Source organism: Colletotrichum navitas (assembly GCF_030913465.1).
Source record: "Colletotrichum navitas strain CBS 125086 chromosome Unknown LY79scaffold_53, whole genome shotgun sequence".
In the NCBI taxonomy this organism is placed as follows: domain Eukaryota; kingdom Fungi; phylum Ascomycota; class Sordariomycetes; order Glomerellales; family Glomerellaceae; genus Colletotrichum; species Colletotrichum navitas.
This window is the reverse complement of record NW_026850599.1, coordinates 1-19,967: the sequence shown is the minus strand read 5'-3', so window position 1 is coordinate 19,967 and position 19,967 is coordinate 1. Positions and strand designations below refer to the sequence as shown.

General features: G+C 53.0%; 7 protein-coding genes across 7 annotated transcripts; 3 read left to right on the top strand and 4 right to left on the bottom strand.

Moving 5' to 3' along the window:
- Positions 1–329: 329 nt before the first annotated feature.
- On the bottom strand, positions 330–1,827 carry LY79DRAFT_581658 (uncharacterized protein; the record flags this gene model as incomplete). Its single annotated transcript, XM_060560203.1, has 3 exons — positions 330–1,246; positions 1,316–1,584; positions 1,634–1,827. 3 exons carry the CDS (start codon positions 1,825–1,827, stop codon positions 330–332), a joined length of 1,380 nt encoding a protein of 459 aa, XP_060411607.1.
- Positions 1,828–2,334: 507 nt separating this feature from the next.
- LY79DRAFT_636517 (uncharacterized protein) lies at positions 2,335–3,838 on the bottom strand. The gene is made up of 2 exons (XM_060562273.1): positions 3,023–3,838; positions 2,335–2,940 (listed from the first exon to the last, which is right to left on the bottom strand). The coding sequence occupies exons 1-2, from the start codon at positions 3,630–3,632 to the stop codon at positions 2,720–2,722; spliced, it is 831 nt and encodes a 276-aa protein (XP_060411606.1). The 5' UTR covers positions 3,633–3,838; the 3' UTR covers positions 2,335–2,719.
- Positions 3,839–5,036: 1,198 nt separating this feature from the next.
- LY79DRAFT_661030 (alcohol dehydrogenase GroES-like domain-containing protein) lies at positions 5,037–6,778 on the top strand (the record flags this gene model as incomplete). Its single annotated transcript, XM_060562784.1, has 3 exons — positions 5,037–5,196; positions 5,261–5,493; positions 5,602–6,778. 3 exons carry the CDS (start codon positions 5,037–5,039, stop codon positions 6,568–6,570), a joined length of 1,362 nt encoding a protein of 453 aa, XP_060411605.1. The 3' UTR covers positions 6,571–6,778.
- Positions 6,779–6,809: 31 nt separating this feature from the next.
- On the bottom strand, positions 6,810–9,133 carry LY79DRAFT_297476 (FAD binding domain-containing protein). Its single transcript, XM_060552262.1, has 2 exons — positions 8,747–9,133; positions 6,810–8,653 (listed from the first exon to the last, which is right to left on the bottom strand). The coding sequence occupies exons 1-2, from the start codon at positions 8,855–8,857 to the stop codon at positions 6,956–6,958; spliced, it is 1,809 nt and encodes a 602-aa protein (XP_060411604.1). The 5' UTR covers positions 8,858–9,133; the 3' UTR covers positions 6,810–6,955.
- Positions 9,134–10,066: 933 nt separating this feature from the next.
- Positions 10,067–11,293, top strand: LY79DRAFT_520357 (uncharacterized protein; the record flags this gene model as incomplete). The annotated part of the gene is made up of 2 exons (XM_060555231.1): positions 10,067–10,592; positions 10,680–11,293. The coding sequence occupies 2 exons, from the start codon at positions 10,067–10,069 to the stop codon at positions 11,291–11,293; spliced, it is 1,140 nt and encodes a 379-aa protein (XP_060411603.1).
- A 3,140-nt stretch (positions 11,294–14,433) lies between these two features.
- LY79DRAFT_520336 (uncharacterized protein) lies at positions 14,434–16,120 on the top strand (the record flags this gene model as incomplete). Its single annotated transcript, XM_060555227.1, has 6 exons — positions 14,434–14,470; positions 14,535–14,947; positions 15,069–15,371; positions 15,463–15,561; positions 15,624–15,726; positions 15,780–16,120. The coding sequence occupies 6 exons, from the start codon at positions 14,434–14,436 to the stop codon at positions 16,118–16,120; spliced, it is 1,296 nt and encodes a 431-aa protein (XP_060411602.1).
- A 212-nt stretch (positions 16,121–16,332) lies between these two features.
- Positions 16,333–17,180, bottom strand: LY79DRAFT_297446 (Ca2+ regulator and membrane fusion protein Fig1-domain-containing protein). Its single transcript, XM_060552261.1, has 2 exons — positions 16,834–17,180; positions 16,333–16,759 (listed from the first exon to the last, which is right to left on the bottom strand). The coding sequence occupies exons 1-2, from the start codon at positions 16,989–16,991 to the stop codon at positions 16,390–16,392; spliced, it is 528 nt and encodes a 175-aa protein (XP_060411601.1). The 5' UTR covers positions 16,992–17,180; the 3' UTR covers positions 16,333–16,389.
- Positions 17,181–19,967: the final 2,787 nt, after the last annotated feature.

Below are 19,967 nucleotides of genomic sequence, written 5' to 3'. Positions count from 1 at the left end.
GGTGTCAGACTAACGTCTTTATTTCTTTTTTTAGTCGGCAATCCTTCTCGGTCAACGGCCAATCTGCTTTGCTCTACTAACTCGGATTGTTGGAAATTGCCCATCGCACCGCCATCTCAGAAGCCTGGCTTACTCTTCTCTCACCGTTGCTCACCGTTGCTCACCGACGCGTCCGGCTTGCAACCGGCTTTGCAGTCAACACCCGCAAGACGCGGGAGGCAGGGGCTTTGTGACGCATAGGATGAAGAAATTCACAGACCAAAAGACTCTATACTAGGAAACTCTATGTGTACACGCAACCAACGGAAGCGGTGCATCCCGGTGTCGCCTCAAGCCGCAGCAGTTGCGTCGTATGGTCGAGTTTCGCCGGAAAAGTCGGCGGCTCCGTGATGTTCCAGCCTGTCGCCGTCTGCAACTATGTCGCCATACCAGGCCTGCACGTCTCCTGCAAACACCTGGACCGCCGCCGGGTCGCTGACGTCGAACGGCTCTCTACCTTTACTGACGAGGCGCATGTTGGCGCCGGCCGCCGCCATCTCGAAGCCGAAGTCGGCCTCGAGCATGTCGACGGGCCGGACAGCGCCTGAAATGCGGCCCTCGAGGATGTCGGACGCGATGCGGAACTCGTGCGCGGCCGGCCGGGCCAGGGACACGCCGTCGACGACGTCAAGAGCCTTGACCATGGCCCCAACCGACCGCATGCCACCCACGATGTACGCTTTGGTCCGGCGCGCCCCGGCGTCGTCCCCCAATCCCTTGACGACGGTGTCGGCGAACTCGAGGAAGAAGCCCTCGCGCTGGCGGGTGCTGTCCCTGACCCAATCAAACCCGACGTCCTCGTACGTTCCGCCCGAGATCTCGGGGAAGTCGAACCCGAGCTCCGACAGCTGTCCGCACAGCTCGCGCGCCTCGTCGGGCGTAACGCCGCCGTCCTGGAACTCGACGCTGTTGAGCTTGGCCGACAGGATGAGCCCGGGCGACGTGCGCGCCCGGACGGCGCGCCCGATCTCGGCGATGAGCCGCGTGCGGTTCTCGAGCGTCTGGGTGCCGTACTCATCGGCGCGCTGGTTGGTCGTGCGCGAGAGGAACTGCGAGACGAGGTAGCCGTGCGCCGCGTGCACCTGGATGCCATCGAAGCCTGCCTTCTCGAGGTACTCGGCCGCGTGAGCGAAGCCCTCGACGACGCGTTCGATGTCGGCTTTGGTCGCCTCGCGGGGCGCGCCGAACTCCATGCCCATCTTGGGTCCTGCACCGAACGTCAGTCAGCCTACGCCACTTGATTGAGATGGGGAGAGAGAGGCAGGATATGGCGAACCCAGCTGGATGGCCGAGGCGGAGATGGGGCTCGGCTGGATCTTCTTCTTCACTTGCCGCCCGGCGTGCGTGATTTGTGGAAGCATCAGGCTGCCGTGGGCCTTGCCCGCGGCGGCGACGGCGCGGAAACCCTCAAAGCGCTCGCCGACTGGCTCGCACTCGGGCGTGACGATCATGTCGCCGACACTGGTCATATAGTCGAACTCAACGTCCATGTTGCCCGTGACGATGACGCCGAAGCTGTTGGGTCCCTCGCCCCAGCTGGATGGCCTAGGTGTTAGCAAGACGCTTTCGGGTGCCTGCGAGAGCCGTGACGTACCGGCGGTAGATCTCGACGAGCTCCGGCGTGGGGATGCCCCGCCTGGAGGGATCAGTCCCGCTCCAGGTCGCGAGGTTCTCGGCCATGGCACTCTTGAGGAGGCGATTCTTGGCCGTCTTGTTGGAGAAGGGGAATGTTAGGGGCCGCGCCAAGGGCTCGGGGTTGGCGGTGACGCTTTCGTAGCGGACAGGCATTGCTGCGAGACGCGGATATTGAGGAACCAGAAATAAAAGGTGGAGGAATGGTTAGTATTGTTTGCAACGACTGTGAATTGATGATGGAAGAGATGAAGACAACCACTGCCAAGTGCTGCTGAGCGGCCCTTTTACATAGTTCCGTGAGCCATTTCGGCGGCTTCCCTGGAGCAATGGCGCTATCTCCACGCCCTTGCGCCGTGGGGAGAGCATGGTCTACGCGTCCGACTCCGCGGTATTCCAAGGAATAAACGGTGTGACCGGCAGTGCGGTAGCTAGCCGGCGGGGACTTTTCAGAGCGCCACGGAGCCGCTTTCTACGGACTGCACGGAGGACTGTTCGAGACCCGCCCGGCTACCGTGGAAAGGTCGGCCGAAGCACCGGTCAGACGTAGTGCAACTCTTGCATTTAAACCAGACCTCTTGCCCATGTCAAGCTGGGTGCTACCTCGAGCGATTCGGTCACTATTGTGAGCCGGCAGCCACCCTTGGTGTAAGTCGCCGTGTCGTACTAGGACATCTCGGTGAAGCATGGTGAGATTCGATGAGACTCGGTCAACCCCGGTGTGAGATCCACGGACGCCGGGGGAGGGGTCCTCAGCCACCGTGGCGGCCACAAGACTCCGTGGAGTTTCACGGAGGAAAACGCCAAGGATTCGGATTAATAATGCTATCTCGATGGACGAACATATGGCTCTGCCCCCAGCGAGTGGAGTACATGTGCAGGGTAATTAAACAGTCACATGCCAGATGGACAAGCGTCAGCCAGCCAAGTGGTAATGTATCGTTATGCATCCGAAATTACGCAGGTAAGAATACAGTGGACTATGCATGTGTGTGTGTGTGTGTGTGTGTGTGTGTGTGCCTCGCTCGTCTCTCTCCTCCGTCTCACCTTACAGCTCATCCCGCACCGGCTCCGAGGGCGCCGGCTTCTCCTCCTCCTCCTCCTCGTCGACGGCCCCGCCCTCCTTGCGCTTCAGAACCTGGGCCTTGACGGTGAACTTGATGTCCCGCTTGTGGTTGTCGACATCAGGCCGGGAGTGGCTGACGGGCCAGGCCACGACGGCGCCGTCCTCGGGGACGGCCTTGTAGTTACCCAGGTCGGCGAGGGAGTCTGTCACGTCACAGAACACGGTTAGCTTTCAGTGGGGGAGGGTTCCAAATCCGCGCATCGTCATTTGCCGGCCTTCTCTCACCTTCGCAGTCGCTGCCGTCGGCGACGAACAGCGGGAGGACGTGGTACAGCGCGCCGGGGGCGAAGATGGCGACCCTGTCCCCGTCGAGCGCGCGGTCGACCTCGCCCTCGCCCTCCGGGGGCACGACGACGCGCTGCGTCACCTTGTCGTCGGCGGACGCGGGCTTGTCGAAGACGGCGAAGAGGCCCTTGCCGTCGCCGTCGCGGCGCTCCTGCGCCTCGATCCAGGCGCGCGCGCGCGGCGGCACGTCGGCGTACTCCATCAGGAGCACGTTGCGGTCGTACATGTGACGGTCGAGGCCGGCCCAGCCGCCGGGGTACTCGCGGCCGGAGAAGAAGGCCTTGAGGCCGTCGGCGTAGTTGAAGAGGCCCGTCGGCGGCTTTTCGAAGAGGTCGTGTAGGGTGTACTGCGCCGCCGGGAACGTCGCCGACGCCTCGCACGCGGCCGCGTAGGCGGACGAGCCGGCCGCCGCCGCCGCGAACGGGTCGCGCCACGGGAAGTTGTCGGCCATGGTCGTCTTGGCCTGGGGGGCGGGCGGCTTGCCGGCGGCGCCGGCGGCGGTGGCGGTCAGCAGCAGGGAGGCCGCGAGGGGGAGGGACGCCGACTTCATTGTGTTTGCTTACTGGAGATGCGGCACTGCACTTGGGCGCTGAGGTAATTGTAACGAAACGAACTGTCGGAGGACGAGGCACAACAATGGCGATACAACAGACAACAACCAAGTATACCACTGCTTTATTCCGCTCTCTCGAGCTCCCTACATATACAGAGACGCTGCTCATCAGGCCACACACACACACACACACACACACACACTGGCAACGACGAACAGGGCATTGTTGTCCTTTGCGGACGCAGCACGCTCCGGGTTGCCTTTTTGAGTCGCGGTTCCTGGCGCCAATGTGCGGTTCGATGCGGGCGATGCCTCCGTCTCCTCCGTCTCGTCTCCTTCCGGGACGTCTTCGATGTCTCTCTCTCTTTTTACCCCAAATGAACCGAATAGGGTAAAAAGAGAGAGACATAGAAATTGACCGAATGGGAGAGACCCCCCCGGTTTCCCCTCATCGCCCCCTGCGAAGCTCTCATCCTTATAAGCCGGGATCTGTCAGTCCAGTCTCCCCCCCTTGTCTCTCGACTATTTCTTGGTACGCTAATGAGGAGTTGCAGCCGTTGCCGGCTGGCATGAACAAGGGCATGAACATGCCTCAAATGGTGACGTTTGTTTGATGCTTCTTTACCCCACTTCCATCTCCCATCTCGTTGATATCCTGCTGGTACGATCTAGTGTACGTCGTACTACCTACTGCAGTCTGCCACGCGCGGCTCAACTTCTGTGATGCGAGAAAGAACCTTGATGACCTCCTCTCGAGGTTAATTAGCCTGAGCCTTCTCCCTTTGGTTCTCTTGACTCTTGTCATCTTTCTGGTCCCTCAGTCTCCGGATCTACGATGGACCAGGAAACAAGCTTGAATCCGGGCTTCACCACGCTTCCAAACCCCGTTGCCCGAGGCTCGCTCGCTCCGGAGGGCCAAGCCTGTTTCGATCCAGATGCCGTTTACGATGTACCCAAGCCTGACAGGCCTTCTGCATCGCAACATGACCGCCGGCATTTGCACGCCCTAATCCCCATCTGCGCCGAGCGGTGGCCATCCGCTTCGGACCGGCCATTCTCATTGGCCCGTAGATCGAGAGCTCCGCCGCCGTACCATCGCCTCTGATATCCATGACGTCGCATCCCCGTCGAACATGACGCCGCCTACCGTCATTAGACGTTATTCTCTACACACAGTCTGGCAAAGCCCGTATGTCATGTTCGTTCTGCCATTGACAGCCCTGTCACGCATTTGTTGCGATGTGTTCCGTCTCCGTGTATTATAAGGACCGGTGAATCCTGCCGAGTTCTTCAAGTAAAGTCTGGCCAAGACATTCGCGTTTTCAACCAATCCTGCAGTTTGCCATTCGAAGATATTCAACTACCTCTTAACTCACAAACGCCACACAAAATTACACGATAATGGCCGCCACTCAAGCAGCACACGCGGCGGAACAGGCCATCGGCCACCAAGACGACGCCATCACAGCACAGGACGTCACCAACTACGGCGGCGACAAGGGCGACTCGCGCGAGCTCATGAAGGCCCTCGCCTGGCAAGGGAAGAACAAGGTCGAAATCGGTCAGTGAATCCTGGCAACGTCCCCAGTCCCGGTCCTCTCACCCGTCTCTTAACACCGCTCCAGTCACCGTTCCCAAGCCCAAGATCCTCGAGGAGAACGATGTCATTCTCAGGGTCACCGGCAGCACCCTCTGCGGCAGCGATCTCCATCTCCTCCACGGCTCTGTCGTCCAGATGAAAAAGGGCGACATCCTCGGCCACGAGTTCTGCGGCGTCGTCGACGAGGTCGGCCCCAACGTCAAGAAGGCCAAGGTCGGCAAGCGATACGTCGCGTCGTTCCAGATCGCCTGCGGCGACGTAAGTCTATCCATTGTCTTTTCTCTTTCTGCCTCTCTCTCTGTCTCTCTCTCTCTCTCTCTCTCTCTCTCTTTTAGACTCGACCTGATGATCTGATCAAAAAACTAGTGCTTCTTCTGCAAACAAAAGCTCTCCTCGCAGTGCGAGAGGACAAACTCCAACACAACGGAAAAGTCCATGTACGGCTCCCAGACCGCTGGCATGTTCGGCTACTCTCATTTCACCGGCGGCTTCGCCGGCGGCCAGGCCGAGTACGTGCGCGTGCCCCTCGGCGACGTGAACCTGCTCGAGATCCCCGACGACGTGCCCGACGAGAAGGCCCTGTACCTCTCCGACGTCCTCGCCACCTCGTGGAACGCCGTCAAGGACACGGCCGTCTACCCCGGCGACCAGGTCGCCATCTGGGGCGCTGGCCCCATCGGCCAGATGGCCGGCGCCTTCGCCGTCGACCAGGGCGCCTCCAAGATCATCTTCGTCGACACCGAGCCCCGCCTGTCCCAGCTCAAGTCCCGGTGGCCCGCCCAGCACGCCGACAAGCTCGAGCTGATCGACTTCAAGAAGCTCTCGTTCGGCGTCACCAACAAGGAGACGGTCGTGTCGCGCCTCAAGGAGCTCTGCGGCGGCCGCGGCCCGGACGTCGCCATCGAGTGCGCCGCCGGCGAGTACGCCAAGGGCTGGCTGCACGCGGCCGAGATCGCCCTCGGAGCCGAGACGGACACGAGCGAGATCGTCAACGAGATGATCGAGGGCGTGCGCAACTTCGGCCGCTGCGGCATCACCGGCGTCTACGTCGGCTACACCAACCACTTCAACATCGGCTCCCTCATGGAGCGCGGCGTCCGCCTCATCGGCAACGGCCAGGCCCCCGTCCACCTCTACTGGGAGGACCTGCTCAAGAAGATCCAGGAGGGCAAGATCGACGTCTACCAGATGCTGTCGCACCGCATCCGCCTCGACGACCTCGCAAAGGTCTACTACAAGTTCGAGAAGCACGAGGACGGCATCCAGAAGATCTTTGTCGAGACCAAGTTCTCCTTCCCTAGGGCCGAGGGCTCGCCGGAGCTGACGACCTTTTGAGGCGAGGGAGGGAGCCGTGCGATTTTGTATAATTAGATGTGGAGGGTTAGCGGTGTGGTGGTAATGAGACACGATCAGGACAAGAACTTGTTCTTTAGTACCTTTTTTTTTTTTTTCTGATGAAGGGGAACGGCATGGATAATGTTAATATATTACGAGATTGGTATTCACTCACAGTTCAGAATTTCAATACTATCTTGGCGTGACACAGTTTCGGACTTTGGCATGATCGTGTACGGTTTACTTTGTTTAACAAGTAGCAGCTCGGTTTCTCCAGTGTCAACTTCGTAGGCGCAATTCTCTCACCCTATCTACCTGTACTGGACCTCCTGAAAGACAATGCAAAGTGTACATAGAGACTACATCATGACACGACGCCACCCCCTCACACCCTGCACAACGGTCCATCAGGCCGTTCGACAAATGCCTCGGCGCCGACGCAGGACGGGCAGTAAAACACACCGGACGGGTCGTACTTGTTCTTGGCCGCCAGGTGGCTGGCGTAGTTGGCGCCGTAAAACGCCTCGATGTAGTCCGGGTCGTGGCGGTCGCCCTCGTTCATGTAGCCGCCCGTGGTCGGCGCGAGCTTCTTGGCGGCGGCGCCCTTGACGAAGGTGACGTCGTCCTGCACCGCCTCGCGGGCCTCGTTGCTCGCCGTCTTGGGGATGCCGCGGCCGGTGACGAGCACGTACGGCGAGCGGCGCCAGGCCGGGTGCAGGCCCGACGTCTCGTCCTCGGCGTCCTCAAAGACCTGCCCGCCCGAGACGAGGAGCACGACGTTGGACACGTACTCGTCGGGCTTGCCGCTGATCACCTCGACGGCCTCGCGCACGCGGCCGCGGTCGGCGACGGCGGCCCGGTCGACCATGCGCGACGTCAGTATCGCCGTGTCCCCCGCCGGGTCGTACACCCCCGACTCGGCCTCGTAGAAGGACCAGTAGTCGGTGTACGTGGCGAAGCGCTCGTACACGAAGAGGCGATCCTTGAACCCGGCGAGCGCCTCGCGGACGGGGGCGAACGCGGCGTCGGCCTCGGCCTGCGTCTTGCCGATGGTCCAGAGCCCGTGGCTGTAGCCCGAGGTGGCGTTCGCGACGAAGACGCCGGGGTAGTTGCGGAACCAGTAGGCGTACCCGGCGTACCCGGCGTCGCTGAGGTCCGGGTACGACTGCAGCAGGACCGACACGGCGTCCAGGAGGTCCGAGTTGTCGGCGGAGGGCCGGAGCGGCGCGATGGCGAGCTTGTGCGCCGTCACGACGTCGACGTTGGGGTGCGCCTTGATGGTGGTGCCGAGGACGATGCCGTAGCCCGGCCCGCCGCCGCGGAGGGCGCGAAACAGGTCGGCGTTCTGGCAGTGGTCGGCCGTCACGACGCGGCCGTCGGCGAGCATCACCTCGGCCTCGAGGATCTGGTCGGCCCCGAGGCCGTAGTTGCGGGTCGCCGGGCCGTGCCCGCCGCCCGAAGGCCAACCGCCGGTGGCCCCCGGCGACACGGAGCCGCCGCCGACGGCGATGACGTTGTTGGCCTTGGCGACCTCGTAGACGTCCCTCCACTGCCACGCGCCGTCGATGCGGATGGCGCTGCCTTGCCAGCCCGAGGCGTTGCACCGGCTGGCCGACGCGTACGTCGCCTGGAAGTCGATGCCGTTGCGATAGTGCCGCAGCCAGATCTCCAGCGAGCCGTAGCCGTCGGCGCGGCCGAGGAGATCGTGGCCCGTGCTGGCGATGACGAGGCGGACGTTGTGCAGGCGCGCGAAGAGGAGGGCCGAGAGGACGTCGGCGCGGCCGGTCGCGTTGACGGCGTACGTCGGGAGGGGCCCGAGGGAGCAGCTGGTTGGGGCCTGGCCGGCGGCGTAGTCGACCGGCGCGCAGGTGATGTTGTACGGGTACGGCCGGCCGACGGGGTTCGAGGTCTGGAAGTCCTGGTCCGACCACATCTTGGAGACGTAGGCGCATTCTTGGAGATCCATGGAAGGGCCGTCGTAGCACGACTGCGCGACGGGCGCCGTCTTGACCAGCTTGCCGCCGGTCGCCTGGTCGAGGGCCTTCCAAGAGGCCTCGGACGGCCACGCGGCGTCGCCGGGCACCTATATCGTGCAGGTCAGCGTACGTTGACGCCCTCGGTGGCCCATATCCGCTCGCATATCTTGGACGCCGGGGGGGGGGGGGGGGTCTCTTACGCTTTTGCATTTGGGCAAAAAGGCATCAGTCCGGGACCCGTCTTTGGGCTGTTCCCCTTGCGAGCCCACGACGAGCGCCGCAAGGATAGATAAGGCCTGGACGAACTGCATGCCGGGAGACTTTTACGTGCGCAGTACAGCTGGACACTCGAGGAATGATGTGGCGGGCGGGGAAACGGACGGAAAGTCGGGTCTGGAGATGTTTATCGTATCGCCACCCTGTGATGCCCGCAACGACGCTTTACCTGCATCCAAAGCGAGCACCGCTGGCTGTGGTCAGCATGGCCCGTCCGACTTTGCGGTCCTAGTGCTGTGGTACCGTCTTTCGGGTTAGACCAGGAAGCGTTTGGCGAAGGCTGAGCCTTGGCTTCGATCCGCCAATGCTGCTCGGGGCGGGGGGTGAGACATGCAGGTTGGATGACCAGGAGGCCATTCATTTGCGCGCGTCTACGGATACACTGTCCCCGGAGAAGAACCGGCCGCATCCGAATGTTGGACCCCGGGCCCGGCACAGGTTCCCGGTCTTCCACGTCGGTTGGAGGCTCTCATCCCCCCCCGCTAAGGCGCGAGTGCGACGCAGGAGATGAGAGATCGTCAAGTTTCTTATCTCTCTTTTGCGCCAGTCAGTGCCAAGATGCATGTTTGCATGGTCGGTCTTGGCCCGAAGATACCAGCATCCATGCTCCTGGGGAGCGGTACCAGGACAGCGTGCTCCATATCACAAACAGTTGGAACTATGTCTCTCATTTCATCCCGAGCAAACATTCGTCTGCTTCCCCGCTTGTCCCCGATCATCTGCATATAATATGTCGCTGATCCAAGCCACAATGGACATCGCAGGGTAAGATGCCCGGAGCTGATACCTTTTCTTCGGTCTCAACCCTTGAATGGCGTTGTTTGTTGAAGTTCAAAAGAGTGGGCCGTTGGTTAACCAGTGAACGATTGGACGGTCTTCAATATCCGATATTGTTTGCCTCAAGTCTTGGCCGTGACTGGCGCTGATATGCTTCCTGTACTTGACCTTTCTTGCGAACTTTCTACGAGGCCAAGGTACGGATAGCGATAGTCTCGTCATGACTCCCCGAACGTGTCTCATTCCCCCCGGCTGTAATTCGTAAACCGTCTCGGTTGCGTCCAATAACGACCAGGCCTCGACAAATCCGTGTTCCAACGGATTTGTTCATTGAAAAGTCCGGTGCCGAACAACGATTCTTAAAACTACATCATCTCCTTCCCGGCTGATATATGTTTGCTCCGACACTCCCGTCGTTGTAGTCTCGCCGTCTGTCACTCAAGCGTCCTCCCCGACTTCTGCCAACAATGTCAGCAGCAGCCAACCCCAACGCGCCCCTCGTGGGGGCAGCGCAGTCCGTCGATCTGCGAACACTCGCAGTCATCATATGGACTTGCTTCTCGGTTGCCACCCTGTTTGCTGCACTGAGACTCTCCGTGCGCTGGCGGCAGAACCGTCATTTCCTCGCTGACGATTACTGCATCATCTGCGCTTGGATGTCCCTTGTCACCATGACCAGCCTGCAGACGAGACAGCTCGACGCGCTTTACTACACCACATATCTGGACGCGGGACGGATCCCAGTCACTGCCGAAACAGCTGCCAAGACGGAAGACCTGGCGCGCTGGCAGTTCCCCATCATCAAGCTGTTCTGTACCGTCCTCTGGTTCGTGAAGGCTAGCTTCATGGCCGTCTTCTACCGACTGGTCAAGCCGTTCCCCGTCCGTCGGAGTCTGTGGTACTGCGTGGCCGTCTTTACCATTCTGGCATACATCGGCTGCTGGGTGATCAGCGCCTTGACGTGCAGCCGGCCATTCGACTATTTCAAAGCTGGTTTGTCAAGCCCCCCTCCCGCGTGTACCCTTCTCTCCGCAGAAACGTCCACCGTGTGTAGATTATAACACTGACAGGATCGCACAGGGAAGTGCAACAACCCGCACGAGGTTTGGATGAAGACCTTCCACGTCTTCTACGCCACCAGCGTCGATGTTGTTTCCGACATGATGATCATGGCACTGCCGTTGACAATCTTGCCCTCTCTGCAAATAGACCGCAAGAAAAAGATCGGGCTGGCTTTTGCTTTCAGTCTCGCCTCCATCATCATCTGCGTCGCCATCGTCCGCATGAACCAATCCATCAAGGACCAAAATGTCGACTACGTCGGTCTGGCCATCTGGAGCGCCGTCGAGACGGCTACGGCCATCGTCGTCGGCTCCTTGCTGCCTCTCAAGGCCTTCCTCACACGAGGGGTCACGAGTTACTACTCCTCTGCGAGCAAGAAAAACACGCAGAGGTACGGCATACACCAAACCCATCCCGGTGCTACGAGCACCTACGTACCCGATATGACGTCGCGGTCCGTCGCGGTAACGCAGTCAATACCGTTGGACGATCTGCACAGGAGTCGCCAGATGAACGGCCGGATTTACGTGCAAAGAACATATGAAACGCACGCCAGCCGCGACGACTCATCCAGGGGGGACGATGACGAGGTGGCCATCATCAAAAGCCAAGGAAAGGGCTGGGAGGCTTGACATTAAGGCACCTAATACAAATGATGTTGTCACGAGGTGATATAAGGCGTTAGTTGTGCTGCCCGCAATTAACGGCGTCGTCTTTTGCGTGACAGATGTCTATCCCAGGCTTGCCCGCTTGTTTCGTCATCGTGTGAGCCTGATTTTATCATGCAGTTTGTACGTCTGACGGAGAATTAGAAAACCTCAGTCCAATTTACCATAGCAACCGCAGCCTGCTTCACGGTCTAGATCTGATTGGGTACCAGCCCACTTGATATCTGGTATTTGGATGCGGCAAAATCACCCGCTGCTTTACAAGAGGTGCATACAGCCCTGTCCACCGACGAAAAGTGCTGTGATGACCGTCCAATCAGCATGGGTGTTCGGCATCTCGTATATGCAGCTGATAGATGACGAGACACCACCATAGTAACATTTCCGCAGAAACGAGGAACAAATCTGCTTACATCAGCCACGCTGTTTTTTCCTCCGTCGCCATCACTCACGATGAATGACAGGGGCCGTCAAGGGCAATCACTAAAACATCAACAAGTGCATTATGGAGCCCTCCCAAGTCACGCCAATCGAGGAGGGCTGGGAAGAAATGGAACAATCATGGGCCGAGAAGATCTTCAACGCAGCTGCTTCGTCACAGCCCGAGGCTTTGGAGGCATTGATCAGTCAAGCGGATGAAGGCATAGACACTCAAAACTCGTACGGCTTGACAGCCTTGCATTTGGCAGTCTTGAGCCGCAACGAGACGGCGACTGAAGTTCTCTGGAGTTATGGGGCTGACATTGAGGCACAAGCTCCAGATGGCCGGAGACCGCTTTACATGGCAGTCGAGGGGCGATGGCTCGAGATCGTCCAGGCTCTCTTGAGACACAGCGCGGTTCCCGATGCCGAAGCTCAGGGGCTCACACCCCTTCATGCCGCGGTGTTGAAAGACGACCTCGAGATATGCAGCATGCTCCTAGAGTACGGGGCCGATGTTGGCGCTCGAACGCCCGATGGAAGAGAGCCACTGTTCCTCGCTGTCAAGAAGAGCAATCCAAACATCGTCAAGCTCTTGCTCAATTGGCAAGCCGATCCCGACTCCCTCTGCGCCGAGGACCCTCCCACAGCTCTCCATTTAGCCTGTGATACTGGTAGCCTTGAGGTCATTGAGATATTATTGGAGCATGGGGCTAGCGTCAACAGCTTGAGAGACATGGACGGGGGTACGCCATTGTTCCGAGCCGTCGCTTCAGGAAGCCTAGACGCAGTCAAGCTGCTCTTACAAAGAGGAGCCAAAACACGCATATGGGGCACCGACGGCCAATCTGTCTTCGAACTGGCGAAAGAGAACGACGAGATGCTCCGGATTCTTCAGGGTGAGAGGGTGTTGTTGGGGCCTCGAATCCGTAATTTTGACGAAGCCGGAGGGGCAGAGCAAGCCTCGCCAGAGCTGAAACCCCCTCCGCCTCCAGCCGAGAGTGATCGAGACAAGGCCGTGGCATGCCACGGATTCGACGCCATCACCGTAGACTTTTTCACTAGGGGAGAGCATGAAAAACTGATTCAGAAGACGGTATCTGTCTACGAACTCCTCTACAGTCACGGGCCCGGGTTCATCAAAAGTCGTCTCGATGGCAGTGAGCCCAACTTTACGTGGTATCATCTGCCAACAAACAACGTCAGTTCTCCACTCCGGGATCGAAATCAGGGCGAGCTGACATTATTTCCTGTTTAGATGGTTTGGGTCGAAGTGAGTCGTCCTCCACCGCGGTCGGCTTCAGGTGGAAAGACGTGAACATCACTGACAGAAACAGAGCCTCGTCAGACGCATAGCAGCCGAAAAGGGGGGGATATCTACAGAGGACTACAACAACGCCAGGTCTGAATTGGAGCTGTCGACATCTGACACGAACAAGAATCCTCAGTCGTTTGCACCTCGCTTCTCAGCTATGCGACCACACTGTCGACACGTACCGGTGAGGAAGGGGAACACGCTGTAAACTTGCTTCGGAAACTATAAGCTAATTAAGACCTTGTGCTAGGGACATGACTCCTTCTCTTTGACTGGTGCTGGAGACAGCATCATTTCTTTTGTAGGTTGAGTTCATTCATCAGCGGCATTCCCGTAACAGCAGATCTGACTGACCCGTCAGTTGCCATTTCTGCACTATGAAACATATAGTGGATATACGGCCATGGTCAAAGCACTCCAAAGCCGGCCGAAGAAGCAACGTTGGAATTCTGGTGCTGTTCCGGTCCTTGATCGTGAGCATATTCCTGGACCTCCTCTGCCTCCAGGCTTCGTTAAAGGCACAAACGAGCCCGTCTCAGAGAACAGACCTGCGGCTAGGCCCCAAGAACCGGAAATTTCTCAGTCTTCACATTCGGAAAACACCTCACACAACGGCACCATAGTTCCGGATTCCAAATCGCGCATGGACGTTGCTTTCAGATCATTGAGGAACCTCAAAAATCGATTAGGTGACTGGCGCCGGCGCAAGCCAGGCTCTGGCAGTGCGTCAACTAGTCTTCAAACTGGTAGAAATAGTGAAAGGGATCTGGAGAGGCAATCCGTTGCGACAAGTCCCAACATCGCCGAACCTCAGGAAGATGCGAATCTTCAGGGGGAGGGAGAGGGGAGGGAACAACCTAATCCAGGGGTTCAAGATGGGCCATCGTCACGGACGAACAATGAATCCGAACCTGTGATGCAGGCGCTCTCCATTGCGAGTGGTGACCGGAAGAGTAACGCTTCCGACACCGGGCCACAGGATCTTCCCGCCATAACAAGAAAGTCGACGCCTCGGAGTGCCAAAAGTGGGATATCAGAGCCGAAAGATGCGGGACAAGGAGCTCAAGTCCAAGATCACCCGGGGGAAATCAGAATAAGCGAGAAACGTGGACACCCTCATCATGATGCTCCGATGGTGGCACAACAGAGGCGGAAAAAGAAGAAGAAGCACAGGCACGCTCCTCCTACCGGTAATCTGCACGAATACCTGATTCGAGGCTATTTCTATCCTGGCAAGCGAGGGATCCGGCCACGACGCACCCTAGACCAATACGTGTATGCGCATATTCAGACGACGTCGTATCGCGACGATGATCAGGTTGTCTATCGCTACACGAAGACTGGCCTGGCCTCTGACCCCAAGATAATCATGGTCGACCAGCTGTGGTTGTGGATTCTCGGCGACGGTGCGAATCTCAACACCAACCCGGACTGGGATTGGAAGTCTTCCGCTGACATTGATCTTCATAGACACGATAATATCCTGTTGTCCGCTTCGCTGGAACTCCTGGTTGCCGAAAGGACTTGAATCGAAACCGGAGCCAGTCATGCAAACTCCGAAACAGACCCTTTATTTCCAATGGATATCCAATACGCTGCAACAGGATCAGAGTTCAAAAAAGATTCAAAGAGGGGATAGATACCAGAGGCCTAAGCACAACACAGCAAAGCAGGGAACATGGCCAGAGATCAACTTGAACGACCCTTTGAGTGTGCCCCAGTTGGTCACGCAGCACCTATCGAGACCCGGCAGAAGTGCAGTTGGCTCTGTCCATGATCTGGCAAGCCTCATTACCACATGCTGCGTTGAGTTGCTCGACCCTCACAGAGTCGACGAAGACTTTCTCTTTTTCGACTTTTTCGAACGGTCGATTGGCCAAGCAGTAAGACCGCCCAACTCGTTTTCCTAACCCCCCCCCCCCCCCCCCCCCCCCGCCCCCTCGCCTCCGCTACGGAGTGAAACTTTCAAACGGCGATTAGCAGAGCTAACGAGCTCCCTCGAAGAACGAAAAGGTTTCCAAATATCTGAGAGAGTTCAAAGGGGCACTGAGCGAAGGCAACCACGAAGTCATGGACATTGCCGACGAGACAGAACTCATGATCGAAGTCGACGACATCTTGGACGAGCTGCACACCCTGAAGCTGGTTTTGACGGATCAAAAGTCTGTGATTGAAGACCTCAATAGGATTTTCAAGGCAACAGCAAATGCTGGCGGTAGATCCCCGTCCGTCGAGATGAGGACTTTGAACAACCACCTCGTACGGATCGAGCAGATGGAACAGGCAGCTTGGAAAGTAGATAACTTGGTGAGGAACTTCGTTTCGCTCCGCGCACATGTTGGCTGTCCACTGACCATTCTTCAAGTTGAATCGCCTAATTGATCTCAAGCAGAAGCAGGCTAGCTTGATGGAAGCTTTGTATGCCCGAGAGTCATCTATAGACACTGCCCGGCAGGGGAAAATCGTAATTGTCTTTACAGTCGTGACTATTCTCTTCGTAAGTTCGCATATCCTCGCTATCCCGGCGCAAAATAAGAACGTACGTTGATGGTGCCGAAGCTGCCCGTATCCTTCATTGCATCAGTGTTCGCGATAAACACCAATGGATTCCCTCTCGACTCGAATGACAGAATTCCCTTTGACTACCTTATGAAGCACATTTGTGAGTTCAGCCCAAGAAAGCCGTCTTCAGAGCTAATCAAGAGTTCTTCACAGTGGCTATTGGGCTGGGTCTCTCCGTACCATTCATCGTCATAGCCTTCAATGTCGACAGGATAGCCGGATGGCTCAAAGCCCTTCGTGATGAAAGCGGGCATTTATGGAAATGGGGATTCGGCATCTCCGCAGGTCTCGGACTGTTTCTGGCCATCTTGGGGCCTATTTTGACATCGCAGCTTTCCTCGGGTATTAAGGCGGCAGTCTTGATCCTTATAGGTTTATTGGCCGCTACGGCAGTAGTTGCCTACGGTATTTATCACCGTGTCTTACGCATGCGCAAGATTTCCATGACTGTTACGTCTATCTCAGATAGTAACACGGGATCACTTCGCGATTGAAATGCAATCATGTAGACATCAAGGTGGTGGAACGGCTCCTGCAATTAGTATATCCTGGAAATTCTGCGTCAAAGTCCCATCTGCGATTAAGTAATGCTTTATTGTAAGTAACCGTGGAATAGCGTCTATCAAGTGGAACATGAAGGTAGAGTTCTGTGATGACAAAAGCGAACCCTTAATTTTCAAGCTTCGGGCAAGACGATAGATAGAAACAAGGCATATCCAAAGCCAAAGGTCCAGTAGAACTGCGAGATTTCCAACATCTTTATCTATTCAACCAGTCGTAAAAGTATCCTTATCGATAATATCATTACAATAATGCCAACGAACGTGGTCATCAAAAGAAAGACCGAGATCCATCCAAGCGCCATGGCGGCAGCTCCTACATGGCCGGTCACCGCCCCTTGGGTAAATGCAGAACTCATCGCTATCGCTGCAGAACTCGACAGGTGCTGCCAGAAGGTGGCAAGCATGGATATTACAGCTGACACAAATATACATGCCGAGGCAATCTTCGATACTGCTAGTGACGGAAACGGCTTGACTTCCACACTACTTCCCTCAGAGTCGGTTTCGTGCCACCCCGGAAAGGTAGCTAATAGTATGAAAGTACAGAATCCAAAGATGATTGAAATGAAACTGTATCGCTCGTTTGTAAGCTTCTTGTTGGAGCATTTAGAAGGCTCATGATACAAAATTTCCCGTCGACTTACTATAACCCTTTAAAAATGACTTCGTCTTTGAACTTCTCAGCAGCGGCAATCAGCTTGAAGGGATCATCGACCGTTCCAATCTGAGATCGATTCGCAAAGGATTCAAGAGCTCTAGAGTCTTTAGAGCAGATCCATTGATCGGAGCTCATCAGACACATGCCAAAGTAGCCGACGCGAACCTCGAATGGTGTACCTATTACAGCTGCAGGAGAAGAGCTATTCACTGCGACTGCAGGATTGAGTGCTGGGTTTGTTGAATCACTGGAGTATGACAGAGAAATGAGGCATATCTCTTTGAGGTTTTCGGCAGTACACCCAGATAGGAGAATAGCTAGAGTCTCGTCAGCAAGGTCTAAAGGTGTTGGCATATGGGTAATGCGGCTGGAGGCGGTGGGTCACGTGACACACCGCCTACCGGCAGAATCCCTACTCTTGCCTACACGCAAGGGTGCTGCTACACTTATGCTCCTATTTCACCTTGTTAACTAGTTAACTATTAACAACTATAAATTTAACTACCTTTTCTTAACCTTTATAATATTATAAGATATAGGATCCTATTAATTAACTAGTAAAAACTAATATTAATTAATAGTTAATTTATTAGAATATTAATACTAATAATTATACAACACCTAGTTAATTAACTATAAATAGTTTATAATTTAAGGTTAAAGGGCATAGACTAGTTATTTAGCCCTTAGTTATATTAAGAGGGGATTATACTTTTAGTTAGCTAGAATAACTTAAGTTATACTTAAGTAGTATATAACTACTTTATATAACAATAGTAGAGTAGACCTGTTTAGTTACCTAATAAGAAGTTAATTTACCTTTATATTTTACTAAGTATATATATATATAAAGCCTATTTAACACTAATTAGTAGTTATATAGTAATTATAGATTAGTAAAAGTAAAAAGTTAAGCTATATTATATAAAGAGTTAGTTTATATAGTGTTTAACTATAAAAAGGCTAAAGAACTACTCTTTATTATAACCCTTTATACTAAAATAAGTTATAATTTATATAAAGATCTAGTTTATATAGTACTTAACTATAGGAGGGCTAAAGAACTACTCTTTAGGATAACTACTTATACTACTTTTAATATAGCCTTCCTGTTAGCTATTATAGATCTAACAGGAGGAGCAAGGCTATAATAGGTAATATAAAGTAATGTAGTATAAAGGTAAAGTGTAATAGTAGAGCAGTAAAATAAAGTAAGTAATAACAAAGAGCTAAATAAATAACATAGGACAAGAGCTAGGTATAAGTATAGGTTATCTATTAAGGTTACTTTTCCTTATAGGAGGAAATAGGTAATAGGATATATACCCCTAGGTATATACTTAAATATATACTAATAAGGTAATCCTATGTTCTACTTATTTATCTACTATATAAGGTACTTGTCCTATAACAAGTGCCTCCCCCCTAAAGGACTTTGTCCTCTTTTACTAAGAAAATATACTAAATAGTAGTATATATAAATATAAAGTATAGAAATTACTTTTCTTCTTATATAATAACCTTATTACTTATTATCCCTAAAGTTCTATTAAGATTATTTAGCCTTTAGTAGTGCCTAGGCTAGGTTATTATTATTAGTGTTATAGTAGTGTTTATTAGCTTAGCTGCCCTAGGTTATTAAGGTAGTAACCTTAGGCTAAGTAGCTAGGACCTAAAGGTTAATAAAACTAAGTAGGATATTAATGCGTAAGGCAGTAGGATAGCTAGTATATATATAACTAATCTAAATAACTCTACCTAAAGGTCTTGTTGCTAGTGTACCCTAAGCGCCTATAAATATAAAGGTGACTTACTAACCTCTTATCTAAGAAGATAATAACGTTAATTAATAGATCTTAGTCTAATTAAGGCTAAGGTTTATTAATTAAACGTCTACCTTTAGTTAGTAGTTAAACTTAGTTAGTAATACTATTATTACTAAGTAGTATAGAACTATATATAAAAGGTCTTATTATTTAGTTATATAGTTATAAGGTAGATAAAGTACTTAATTAGGCTAAAAAGGCCTAATTAGGTATATAAGATTAAAAGAATATCTAAGATTAGTTATATTACTATAATAATAAAGTTATAGTTAAAGTTAAAGGTTAACTTATAGGTATTAAATTCTATATCCTATTTATTTTATTAGTCTTAATTAGTATTTAATATTCTAATTAGGATAATTAAGGCTCTACTAGCTAAAAAAATATTTATAAAAACTACTTAAAAAAAAACCTAAAATTCTACCTTATTTTAATTATCTTTTATTCTTTTTATCCTATATTATATACTTAGTAAGAATAAAAGAATATAAAACCCTAAGAAGTAGTAATATAATCTTTAAGCTCTTTATATTCCTCTCTCTTATTCCTTTTTCCTTAATTAAGCTAGTCTTACTTACTTATAGTAGTATAAGCTATAATCTAATATACTAGGCTAGTTCTATTCTTTCTCTTGTTTTACCTCCTATTGTACTTTATTAAAGGCCTAGTCCTAGACTAGTCTTTACTTATATTAAGTGTAGCCTTCTTAACTAGGGGCTATAGTAAGAAGTAAGAACAAGGTCTAGGGTTTTATTTTTTTTACTACTAGTTTATAAAGGCTAAGGAATATTCTAATATAGTTATTTCTAGTATAGTAAAAAATACTTTTTAACTTTTATTTCTTTAGAGAGGCCCTCTATTATTCTATATTTACTAAGGTAACTACTAAAGTATATTTTTATTTTTTTACCTTTTAGTATATAGTTTATACTATATTAGTTAAGGTCTTAAAGATCTTAGGGTCTATAGGTACTTATAGTTAAGGCTACTTTATTTATTTCTTCTTAAGGCTACTAAGAAAGGGCAAGGCATCTAGGCTACCTAACAAAGGAAAAGAGGAATAGCAAAACATAGGAAAACTACCTACACTACAACAACGTCTAATAATAATAATATATATATTAATTAATAGGTCTTGTAATTCTTAGACCTAATCTATAAAGATACTAAAATAAAAGTATAATTTAATAGAGTAATTACAAAAAGAGTAAATTTCCCTTAAATAAATAAAAGTGTAGTAATAACTAGTAGTGTATTTCTATATAGAGTATTAAGGCTAATAATAACAACTATA

Coding starts and splice junctions, on each gene's coding strand:
- LY79DRAFT_636517 (XM_060562273.1), bottom strand. CDS start 3,632: ATGAAGTCGGCGTCCCTCCCCCTCGCGGCCTCCCTGCTGCTGACCGCC. Junction 2,941..3,022: donor CGACGGCAGCGACTGCGAAG/GTGAGAGAAGGC, acceptor GTGACGTGACAG/ACTCCCTCGCCGACCTGGGT.
- LY79DRAFT_297476 (XM_060552262.1), bottom strand. CDS start 8,857: ATGCAGTTCGTCCAGGCCTTATCTATCCTTGCGGCGCTCGTCGTGGGC. Junction 8,654..8,746: donor TTTTGCCCAAATGCAAAAGC/GTAAGAGACCCC, acceptor TGCACGATATAG/GTGCCCGGCGACGCCGCGTG.
- LY79DRAFT_297446 (XM_060552261.1), bottom strand. CDS start 16,991: ATGTGTCTGATGAGCTCCGATCAATGGATCTGCTCTAAAGACTCTAGA. Junction 16,760..16,833: donor GTCATTTTTAAAGGGTTATA/GTAAGTCGACGG, acceptor CGAGCGATACAG/TTTCATTTCAATCATCTTTG.